We start from the raw sequence: 12,223 nt of genomic DNA, 5'->3' as shown, positions 1-12,223 counted from the left end.
GTCCTACATTCATAATTGAGATAGATGCGTCATGTCCCTATAGGTCGTCACTGACGTCAGTCTCTAGGGGGCGGGATCACAGCGTACAGTCCAGCGGCTAGCATCAGGCTACCAAACAAAAGACGAGCCAACGCTAATGAGGGGGAACAGCGTTAGCTGTAGTTTTAGAATAAGCTTCTTTTGTAAGAATTAGACGATGAAAGAATTCAACAAAACGTTAGCAATGGCGCTTGCTGTTCATATAACCACCTAGGTTAACATTAGCACCCAGTGAGCCGGGAGGCTAAATTACCAACCATGACAGGCTAGGTGACGTTAGCTTGTTAGCTTATATGAAACCATTTATGTCAATATCTTCACTTGTAACCAACTTGAAGTGTTCTATTAAATATCTGCACGAATACGAAGATTCAACAAGGATGACAGGTGATGACACCACAATGTTGCTACAACGATGCAATACTAAATAAACTATTCTCATAGATCCTCTTCGTGGGTAGCACCATAAGGAAGACGATCTATCATAGTAGTTTAATATAATAGTTTAATATCATAGTTTTATATCGTAATAGTTTGATATCGTAATAGTTGAATGCCCTCCACAGAAGATGGCGTCTTGTTGAACGTCCCTGTCATCCGACAGCTGTACCACTGGGACTGTGGCCTGGCCTGCTCCAAAATGGTCTTGAAGTAAGTGAACATTCAACTTCCTATTTTCATAGTAATATAATACTTAATAATCCATCCGTGATTGTGCCTAATCAAGTGATCAGGTAGATTCACAGCCTGCATACCATAGGATGGATTCATGTCAGATAATTTTGCAGGTACCTGCACCCCATCAGTGACCAAGACTTCCAGAGTGCCTGCTGGGAGTTGAAGCTGACTGAGAGCGTGTGGACCATTGACTTGGCTTACCTCATGTGTCATCTCGGAATCAGGCACCAGTTTTGTACTCAGACTCTTGGCGTGGACAAGGGCTTTAGAAACCAGGTATCTGTTGAGGAATTCAATATGAATCCTGTGTTTGACCTACGTTACGTTGAGGAAGTAAGAGTGATGTTTTGACACTTTGTTATTTCTTTCTCTCCATTAGTCCTTTTATAAAAAGCATTTTGATACGGAAGAAGATCGAGTGAATGAGCTCTTCGTGAATGCAGAGAGCAAGGGCGTGGTGGTTCGGAAATGGTGAGTTCTCTATTACTTACATTAAGCCTGACCTGACGGCGTCTCTGACATGAGGAAATAAACTCATATTGGGCCCTTCCCCCTGGCAGCTCGGTGACCATCCATGAGATCACGGCCCATATAGAGCAGGGCCACGTGGCCATCGTGCTGGTCAACGCCGTGGTCCTGACCTGTGAGCTCTGCTCGCTGCCCGTCAAGTACTGCTGCTTCCTCCCCGCTGGCCAGAAGTGTTTCTGCAGGAGGCCTGAGTACCAGGGCCACTTCGTGGTGGCCTGTGGCTTCAACAGCACCACGGGCTGCATCTACTACAACAACCCTGCGTACGCCGACCGTGAGTCTCACCTGAACTCGGGACACTCTGGGCCTCAGGCTCGAGTCTGGAGGTTTTGTCGTAATAAATCATGAGTCTTGGTAGACCGAGTACGTCATTTCATCAGCGGCCCAACCACACCCAGAGCAGGTTTCACTCCACAGTTGTAGCAAAACCCCAAAAAGAGGTGTCACAGCTATTTTTTAAAAGAGCAGTTAAAATGACTTTGCATAACAATGTCAACACATCCCACGTGTGGGTGATCAGAAACTGGTATAAACTGAACCTGTGTGTCCTCTGCTGTTCCAGGCGTGTGCTGCACCAGCATCACCAACTTCGAGGAGGCTCGGCGCAGCTACGGGACCGATGAGGACATATTGCTGGTCTTCAAAGACAGCTGACGGGGGTCTGAACCTTCGCCGACACCGTCGGCGTGTTCACCTCCACCCCGCGCTGTAGTGACATCATCGCGGCCGCAGGTCGGCGACCGACGCCAGGATCGCTCAGGAGCCGCACCCTGCTGAGCACTCAGGAGAGCGGGGACTCGTGCCGCTGAACGCTCAGAGAGGGAGGGCTCCCACCGCTGCAGGCTTCAGACCGGGTTTACCCGTTGCATCAGATGACCCAAGTTTATTATTTAGCGTCTTAATGCGTTTCTTTAGAAGGTGTTGGATGGTAGGGCTGAAGGTCAACTCAACCTTAGCTCAGCAGCCGCCTTGTTGAGGCATAAGAGTGGGGAGCTTTTTTGAGGGGCTTCTAACACTCCTGTCCTGACGGCTCGAACGTGTCGTAGAACGGCGGTACCTGTCGTTCTATCCGCAGGGAATCTGTTATTTTTTTGGGGGAGTCTCAGGTAAGTGTGCTTGAAGTGTTCTATCTAGAGACATATGGACATAGGAAGAGAGTCCCACTCTATCCAATGTACACCGACCTGGGGTCAGGGAGGGGGAGCTGGGGTCAGGGAGGCAGACTGGCCTGCTGCTGCGTTGGTCCTCTTCAGAGTTACTCTCCACTCTAGCCCAGAGGGCTGTCCCAGGACAGACACATTGGAGGGCTGTCCCCTGATGGTACATGGAGGTCTTCTAACACCAAGCCAAGTAATGAATCCTGTCAGTTCAGCTGCTCACATGACCAGACCTTTTACCCCTTATCTTTTTTATTTCATATCGTGGATGAAATGATTGCACTAGACTTTCCATAGAGACATAATTATGTATTTAAATTATAACTTTTGTGAAACCATTTATGGATCGCTTTTCCATGTGTACAGAGAAGTCTCCCAGCTGTTCATTTAAAGTATGGACAAACGGCACATTTCAGCAGGAATCTTTATTGTATGATACATTGAGTCACATTCCCTATGTGCTGTAACCAATAAAGAATTGAACACGTGCTAATTTGATCTAATGGTTGGACCTATTATTTCATATTGATCTGCCTCAATCTCGTTACCTCCAGTGTCATTCAGTCTAAAGAAGTCTGACTACGGCTTAAGATCAAACGTTAATTCGACTGAACTCCATTACTCCTTCACTATGTTGGGCTTGAAGTCTTCACTGACCACCTTGGCCAGTTCTGATGCGTACTCTGCATACCTCCCAGTCATCTGGATTACAAAGAAATACAGAGCGATGCCCAGGATGTTGGTTTTGTTTTAAGATCGTAACTCCAATATCATTCTATCTAAACTGAGTCACACCTGGAAGGTCGGGACAGAAAATAATTTCTGCCTAATTTATTAGTACTTCATAATGTTATTCTTATGAGAAAAAAATATAAACCCTAAATATGTGTTATCGGTGAATGTAAACATGCATAATAAGGTTCAGTTAAGATTGATGCAGAAAACACTATGCAAAAAACAGTTCCTTGGTCTCATTTACAAATCTATATATAAATTCATGGATCTAATATATATACAGTCCCCTCCAATAGTATTGGAACAGTGAGGCCAATTCCTTTATATTTGCTGTAGACGTGAAACAATTGGGTTTGACACCAAAAGATGAATATGAGACAAGAGATACACATTTCAGCTTTTATTCCCAGGTATTTACATCTGGATCCGATAAATAACTTAGATAGCATTATTTGTAAAGGAACACCACATTTTTAGGGGAGCAAAAGTATTGGAACATGTGACTGACAGGTTTGTTTTGTTGCCCAGGTGTTTCCTATTACATTGATCATTCAAACAATAAATAGCGCTGAATGTCTATGCTTAGTTTCAGATTTGGGTTTTGCCTGTGCAGACTGCAATTATTATAGTTAGAGGTGTAACCAAAATGAAAACCAGAGAGCTGTCTATGGGTGAAATAGAAGCAATTGTGAAGCTGAGAGAATATGGAAAATCCATCAGAGCCATTGCACAAATATTGGCAATAGCCAGTACAACCATTTGGAATGTCCTGAAGAAGAAAGAAACCACTGGTGTACTAAGTAACAGACGTCGAACGGGTAGACCAAGGAAAACAACGGCAGTTGACGACAGAAACATTGTGAGAGCTGTAAAGAAAGACCCTAAAACAACTGTTGTTGACATCAGCAACCACCTCCAGAGGAGAGGAGTGAAGGTATCATTATCTGCTGTTCGCAGAAGACTTCATGAACAAAAGTACAGAGGCTACACCAGAAGATGCAAACCACTCATAAGCAAAAAGAATAAGAAGGCCAGGCTGGATTTTGCCAAAAAAAGTACAGAGACAAGCCTCAAAAATTCTGGGTCCACGTTTTATGGACTGATGAGACAAAGATTAACCTTTACCAAAATGATTGAAAGGCTAAAGTTTGGAGAAAGAAAGGATCTGCTCATGACCCCAAAGATACAAGCTCATCTGTAGAACACGGTGGAGGCAATGTCATGGCTTGGGCTTGCATGGCTTCTTCTGGGACGGGCTCATTAATCTTCATTGATGATGCAACACAGGATGGCAACAGCAAACTGAACTCAGAAGTCTACAGGAACATTTTGTCTGCCAATTTAAAGAAAAATGCAACTAAACTGATTGGAAGATCATTCATCATGCAACAAGATAATGATCCAAAACACAACAAAGGAGTTCATCAGGGGCAAGAAGTGGACGGTTTTATACTGGCCAAGTCAATCTCCAGACTTAAACCCTATAGAGCATGCATTTTACCTGCTAAAGAGGAGACTGAAGGGAGTAACCCCCCAAAACAAACAACTGAAAGGGGCTGCGGTGAAAGCCTGGAAAAGCATCACAAAAGAAGAATGCACAAGTTTGGTGATGTCAATGGGTCACAGGCTTGATGCAGTTATTGCAAGCAAAGGATTTGCAACAAAATATTAAGTCTTATTTACTTTAATTTATTTTAAATCTATCTGTTCCAATACTTTTGCTCACGTAAAAATGTGGTGTTCCTTTACAAATAATGCTATCTTCTAAGTTATTTATCGGATCCAGATGTAAATACCTGGAAATAAAAGCTAAGATGTGTATCTCTTGTCTCATATTCATCTTTTGGTGTCAAACCCAAATGTTTCCTGTCTACAGCAAATATAAAGGAATTGGCCTCACTGTTCCAATACTATTGGAGGGGACTGTATATATATGTTATATTTTAAATATTTATGAACAATATAAGCATTAGAAGTACACACAGTAATACTAGCGCCCCTACTTCAGGAGCAATGATCCAGGAATCTGATAGGACGTACCTTGAAGCTCCACTTGTCGCTGATCTGCCTGTTCATGTTGAGGTCCAGCTCCACCACCAGCAGGCCGTCCCGGGTTCTGGAGAGCCCAGGAGAGCGGCTGCCGTCAGGGGCAGACACGTAACTCGACCCATAGAAGTGTCCAAAATCATGGTGAGCTACGGAAACAAAGGGCTATCTGTGACCATCTGTTATTCTAGAGAGGAATTACTTGGGAATTATATGTAAGGTGCTAAAAAATAAAATGTGTACTTTATATTATCTGTTGGAGCTGGACACAAAAGAGAAAGCATTTTCTTACCCTTTTTACCATCACCAGATGTGAACTCATTTTTGAAGTGTTCCTGCAATGGGCAAACACATTATAACGGTAGAAAAGGCCTTACTACAGCAAGATAACAATTAAAGCCCTGGAAGGAGTGTGTACAGAGACAAAAACTGAATATTTACGGTCCCGACGCGGTTGATTGCACATGTGTAGCAGTGGTTGGCTATCGCTGCGTTCCTCGCTTCAATGGACCACATGGGCTCACTGGAAAGTAAACAAACCAGACTTTAAACAAATCAGAGATTACTATCTACTAACAAGTCAATTCTATTTGTACAGCCCTTAATCACAGCTACAGTCTCAACATAGCAGCTAGACCTCTTTTACTGGAGCATGTGCCACAGTTTAATATATATATACTTTGGGCTGAAGGTCAGACCAAGCCATAAATCAATGAGCGCCTTTAGAGCAGCAGTATGGAGCGGAGGGGACCCACCTGAGCGCTCCAACAGTGGCGGAGGGGTTGAAGATGATCTCGGCTCCATTCATGCTGTACATTAACCAGTTCAGAGGGTGGTGGCGTCCGTAGCAGATGTTCACAGCTATCTTACCAAACTGGGTCTGGAACACCTTGTGGCCTGTGTTGCCCTCCATGTAGTAGGTGGACTAGGAGAAAGAAAGACGGAGAGATTTATTCTCATTGTTGGTGGATCTGAGGATTGTTTTTTTTGTTAATTGATCAAATCATAATCATTGAGTCTGTAACATGTCTTCCGTGATCAGGCCCGCGGCTGACGCACCTCGTTGAAGTCTCCGACCCGGGGGATGTGGTTCTTGCGGGTCTTCCCCAACACCTGGCCAGAGTTGGAGATCACCACGGCTGTGTTCCATAAGGTGTTGTGCAGAGCCTCTCGCTCAAGGATCGGAGACACGATCACCATGTTGTACTTCTTGGCCAGCTGGGGGCGGATATGGAGAGATTGGTTTAAAAAACACTCCCTGCTCGCCATGCAGCTGTCATATTGGCTATAGACTTATAATGACACTTTTATATACGCTATACTAAATAATAATAATAATAATAATAATCTTACTACTATAATAGCAGGCCTGTAGCACCAGTTACTCAAGTTACTAATGTGCGCATGTGCCAAGAAGCCTGCAGCTCACACACACACACACACACACACAGCACGCGCAAACGTGTACATACACCACAAGCACACACATACACACCGCAAACACACACCGGACACACAACGCACACACACACAAACACACACACGCACGCGCACACGCACCCATTGTACGTCAAGACAAAGGCAGCGACACACTCGCCGAGCTAAGACGTTATGTTTTTAAACATAACGCTCCGCCATCGACACACGCGCAGGTAAGAACCCACACGCACGCGCACACACCGCAGCGACACTCGCCCTTATACATAACGGCTCCGCCATCGACACACGCGCAGGTAAGAACACATACGCACGCGCACACACAGCAGCGATACTCGCCTAGGTAGGACGTTATATTTTTAAACATAACGGCTCTGCCATCGACACACGCGCAGGTAAGAACACACACACACACGCACACACACACACGCACACACACCGCAGCGACACCGGCCCATCTCAGACGTTATGTTTTTAAACATAAAGGCTCCGCCGTCGACGAACTCCAGGTAACAAGTTCTGTCTATAGACTGTAGAAATTGCGATAAAAGAAGGGAAGAGACAATTTCAATCCGTGTATGGTTCAGACCAAATCAGAAAACCCCAAAAACGACTCTGTTAATTGTTTTTTCTGATTTTGTTTTAAATCGGAATATTCAAAGAACGAACCATACACAGATTAATTTCTCACCTCGACAAGCAACGGCAGGTTGTTCATTTTGCCATAAAAATCGTTAAATTCAAACATCGCACCGACCGGCATAGCAACACATAAGTCACGTGATCTTAAAGAGACGTGTCCCTATAAAACAGAACGAAAACACGTCAATAACAAAGTATGGTGAATTATGTCTTTAGAGTCCACCACAAGACTACACTTTGTTGCTCAAATGTAATATTACGCTCCTCCTTGAACGTCTCCAAATGTCTTGCGATATTGATATCCCCTCCCTCCCCCCTGCGGACCGTTTTAGTTGTTTTATTTTTCTCATGTTTTGTGTGTATGCTATGTGTGACTGTAGGCCACTGCTGCCTGTCTTGGCCAGGACACTGGAATAGATGTTTAATCTCAATGATGATTATTATTTTCAACTAACCAATAGTAGTTGCCTTGCATTTTTAAATTTCAATGCACTATTCAGCCCTGAATGACAGTAAAAGCTATTTAATAAATTGATTTGCATGCATAGTATATACTACACTTTCCATTGAACATTTACCCCTGTTACCATAAATGGACTAATTTTATAATGTAATCAAATGCTCACACACTAGCTGCTTTCAGACACACGTGTAAGTCCTGATATTCTCCTGATGGGCCGTATGTGTGAACAACATATCCTGACATTTGTACCCTGAAAATCTCCTGAATAATACTACCTCTGAGGTAGTATTTTCTCCGTAGGAAATGTAAATGAATGGTATGTGAATGAGGAGTAGAAAGTTGGTATTTCTCACACCACTTCAGTGGGCGTGTTGATGACTCTTCTGCATGTCATTGAGTGGCCCCCTAAATGATAATCAGCCTGTTGCCTTTTGTTAGAAAAATATTTAAATGTTGGCACTGCTTTTAACAGTCATTTTGTGTAACGTATAACGAATGTTATACGTTGTACAATTATAGGCAAAATGTCATTATATTATGCGCTCAGAAATTTGTTACATTATCGACTGGGGTTTCCACATTATTGCTATGGGTTTAATTACAACTAGAGGTTGAACAACGGAACAAAATCAGCTCAACTATCCGGAGTGAAGCTCCTCATTAAAAATGTTACTACATTTGACCTGTACAGGTATGATTGCTGGACCGGTATATTTCAAATATTGTTCCACTGATAGGTTTGTGCCTGGGCTTTATTGAAAGAGGACGTGTTTGCTTCTCCTCTACACTAGAGCCTTTCATGTCACCTCTTGGCAGAAGCGGGTGGTGGGTCCGTCCTCAGCCGACTCTGCAAACTCACTCCAAGGTTCCTTCTCACGCGTGCAGAACGCAAACGGCATGGCTGACCAGCAGGGGGCAGAGGTCAGAGGTCAGTGCTGGGGCCTTTCACAACATGATTTACAGCGCATCAGGACTTTAACACTCCGCTGGAACTCTATATATAATAACTAGCGATGATGATGATGATGATGATGATGACGAGGAAGATGATGAAATTAACCTACTCCAGGTCTCCTGGAAGCAGACGATGTTGACGTCACACATGGCAGCGACCTCCACTAGCTCTGCAATCCGACTGTGAGCAGCGCTGATCTGTCGAATAGGTGGGGCCAAAAGACGACGTTTAGGAATGTTTATGAGAAATATCAGAGAATTCAGACCCTCATGAACACAGGATACGGTATACTATTTACTCTAGCAGATGCTTTTATCCATAACGACTAACAGGTGCAGACATATGTCGTTAATGAGCAGCTATGGAGGCGTCTTCCTCCAACTAGAGCTACAATGACATGGGGATCACCGTACCCCCTACACTGTCCTGCCCTCAACACTACTGTAGTTGACCCCCCCCCCCCCCCCCCCCCCACCTCCGGTCTGACCGACCTGGTCCAGGATGGGGGCGTCCGTCGGCAGCACGGTGCGGTTCTGGATGAGTCCGACGCGGACCCTCCGGGAGGCCCTCAGCTGTTCAGGAGCACTCTGGAAGGCGTGGCCCTGCAGCTCAAAGTCCCGCTCTGAGGCCACAATCTCTGCAGATGAGTGGAGCTCCAGGTTCCTACAGGGTAATAAAACTTTTGTGAATATAATACCATAGAGAATTTAACATGATAGAACATTAAACTCCATTAAAACACATCTATAGTGAATATCATACCATAGTGAATAGAACATTTTAGAACATTAAACTATATTAAAACATATATTTATAGTGAATTTAATACCATAGGGATTATAATATGATGGAACATTAAACTATAATAAACACACATCTGTAGGGAACATACAACACACCAACAGTTGTGTATTGAGAGAAACAGTGGTGGATATTGACCCTCTCCTCCCGTATAGTCATTACGAAGGTGGATACTTATTGATGGAAGTAGTTGGACGTTTCAGTCTGTGTTGTTACGTCAATCTTCTAGCGTTTACTTCAATATGCTTACATGTAATTGTGTAAGATGTTGGTCGAGAGTATGTACTTTTCCTATGCCATTATATAACAAACATTCACTGTCTGCATTTTCACATCACGAAAAAACAGAAGCAATTATTACACTAATATAGCTACACTAAAGGCCCACACACGCGTTTGGGGAAATGATTGATAACAGAATAAATAGAAGGAAAGATAAATTCCGGGATTGGATTCACGTCCACCCAGGAGACGGGGTTTGATCGTTTGATTTGGGGAGGGTCGTGACCTTTGACTCCAGCTGTAAGTCCGAGGGTACAAGGCCCACTCTTGCAAACAGAATAACTGAACAGAGTCCACCTGGTATAATAAGTAACTTGAGAGAACTAATGAAAAACTAAATGAAGAACTAAAATTCCATGAGAATAACATGCATGAGAATGAACAATATGGGAAGGGAAATAAACCATATGTCTGGTATTCGGTTAGGTGCACACATAGCAATAGATAATATAATCCATAATAACTCAACATTACTACTCACTTAGTGGGATTTCCGAAAAGTATGCGTTTAACTTCTGTCAATTCATTTTCGGGAATGTATTTCTCCAGCGTTTTCTCTAGTGATTCAAACTCAAAGCCCGACATGGTGCAGCAATTTAGGTTCAGGTTCTTCTGCGTTCAGACGTGTTAATGTTGTAGGAGCGACTGGTTATGTTTCCAGGGTCAGGGTACGGAGGTAATACAGTGTTGAGAAACAGGGTTAGGCTACGGAGGGTTTGGTTAGTAACAGTGTAACAGGTTGAGTGACAGGCGTCCCACTGCGCATGTACAGCATCATCGCTTCTCTTCAGGAGGGCGTGATTATTCACCGTTCAAACCCTATTCATTGTGCTTCTAAAAGGAAGAAATCATATATAACTTACTAACTAATTATTAGCAATGTAAGGTAAGCCTATGCTCATTCGGAGAGGTTGCAGATACAGGTAAGGGGGATGACAGCAGGTGCCCGGATTTTGGTCAGGTAACCCCGGGCCCGGATAGAGGAGGCGGGGTCAGAGGTGAACCACGTGTATTTACGAATCATCTGTTCAGATTCAATTTAATACATAAACAAATACACACGCATCATAATCATCCTATCAGTGAAATAATACGGACAATAATTGTATAGCCTACTAGTAAATGCATTTCCTATAGAAAATGTGGTGAGTGCTGTAGTGTAAAGTGAGGCTGAAAATATGTTTTAATAAAGCCACATAGTTTAAGACGTAAAATAAATGTTGAATGGCTTAAATCAAGTGAAAATATTCTAATAGAGTTCAAAAGTCTAAATGGAGTAAACATGCACACCATTTAAAAAAAGATGAATGGTTGGAAACAAATAAAGTGAAGAGTTAAACAAAGTGAAATAAAGTGAAGAGTTTGATAAAGTATTAAATGGGGTGTGTGTGTGTGTGTGTGTGTGTGTGTGTGTGTGTGTGTGTGTGTGTGTGTGTGTGTGTGTGTGTGTGTGTGTGTGTGTGTGTGTGTGTGTGTGTGTGTGTGTGTGTGTGTGTGTGTGTGTGTGTGTGCATGCGCATGCGTAGTTGTGGGTCCGGTATCCTGACAACTTGGCCTATGTCCAGGATGGCAGTCTCCCTCTGCCATTTACCTCTGTTTTGTAGGCTTGGAGAATAATCATGGATGAATCGGGCCCAGAACTGATTGACGAAGGTCTGGGTGTGTCGCCATCTGCCAATAAGGTTCCCATCAGCATTGATTGCTTGAGGGAGTGAGGCATATCGACATATAGGATTCCCTCCAACTCAATAAGACTGTCCGTTTGGTCGCTAAAGACAACTCTTTCAGATGTCTTGAAAGACTTTATCTCCCTCCCATGTCACTTCGAAATGAGGAGCGTCAGGAGGGTGGAACTTAAAATAGATTTGTTGTTCCAACAATTGATCCTTGAAGGTTGGCCCCATATCTTGGAGAGCTTCCTCCAACCTTTGGTCACTAGGCTTGAAGTTTATGCCTCGATCAGACTGGATCACGAATGGTTTGCCCCGCCGGGAGATGAAATGTTGTAGGGTGATGAAGAAGGAATCCATCCAAACTGTCCAAGGGTCCGGGTTGAGGCATCGATGGCAAGGCACTTGAACAGACTGCTCCAGTGCTTTTGGACTCTACGTCCCAATTGGTAAAGAGGCCGAAGCCATTGACTCTTGTAGACCAGAAGGGGGTTTGTTGAGGCGAAAGCGAGCCGAGAGCAAACCTGCCGTTTTTTTGGGCACAGTTGCTGGTCGGCCCCCTCTTCAATCCCTACAGGCATGTTGGTATTTTGGGTTAGCTCCTCATCCTCAAGTATCGACCCGCTTTTCCCCCATAGACCCTTTCCAGGCCTTGACGAAGGAGCCTGCCATCATAATGAGGAGGAGGAGCGTAGATAGAGGGTGTTTGGAGCCAAGGACAATAGGGTGGAGGAAATCAAGCTCCAATGCGTTGGCTCGATGCAATCTCACTCCAACCCTGATCAGTCCT

The 12,223-nt window shown here is 43.9% G+C and overlaps 2 protein-coding genes across 3 annotated transcripts; one reads left to right on the top strand and one right to left on the bottom strand.

The window, feature by feature from the left end:
• Positions 1–16: 16 nt before the first annotated feature.
• gucd1 (guanylyl cyclase domain containing 1) lies at positions 17–2,900 on the top strand. Of its 2 annotated transcripts, none has more exons than XM_060054759.1 (6): positions 17–426; positions 606–690; positions 828–993; positions 1,097–1,188; positions 1,278–1,519; positions 1,808–2,900. In XM_060054759.1, the coding sequence occupies exons 1-6, from the start codon at positions 333–335 to the stop codon at positions 1,897–1,899; spliced, it is 771 nt and encodes a 256-aa protein (XP_059910742.1). In that variant the 5' UTR covers positions 17–332; the 3' UTR covers positions 1,900–2,900. The 2 variants fall into 2 exon arrangements, with proteins under 2 accessions (XP_059910742.1, XP_059910741.1); XM_060054758.1 differs by having other exon boundaries at positions 75–426; positions 609–690.
• On the bottom strand, positions 2,813–10,458 carry upb1 (ureidopropionase, beta). The gene is made up of 10 exons (XM_060054757.1): positions 10,245–10,458; positions 9,172–9,343; positions 8,790–8,877; positions 8,532–8,626; positions 6,243–6,401; positions 5,939–6,108; positions 5,625–5,706; positions 5,476–5,518; positions 5,178–5,332; positions 2,813–3,104 (listed from the first exon to the last, which is right to left on the bottom strand). Exons 1-10 carry the CDS (start codon positions 10,346–10,348, stop codon positions 3,021–3,023), a joined length of 1,152 nt encoding a protein of 383 aa, XP_059910740.1. The 5' UTR covers positions 10,349–10,458; the 3' UTR covers positions 2,813–3,020.
• Between the last annotated feature and the right edge of the window lie 1,765 nt (positions 10,459–12,223).

The sequence above is a fragment of the Gadus macrocephalus genome, chromosome 6 (assembly GCF_031168955.1).
Source record: "Gadus macrocephalus chromosome 6, ASM3116895v1".
In the NCBI taxonomy this organism is placed as follows: Eukaryota; Metazoa; Chordata; class Actinopteri; order Gadiformes; family Gadidae; genus Gadus; species Gadus macrocephalus.
The sequence above is the reverse complement of the archived record's forward strand: the minus strand, read 5'-3'. Positions and strand labels throughout refer to the sequence as shown.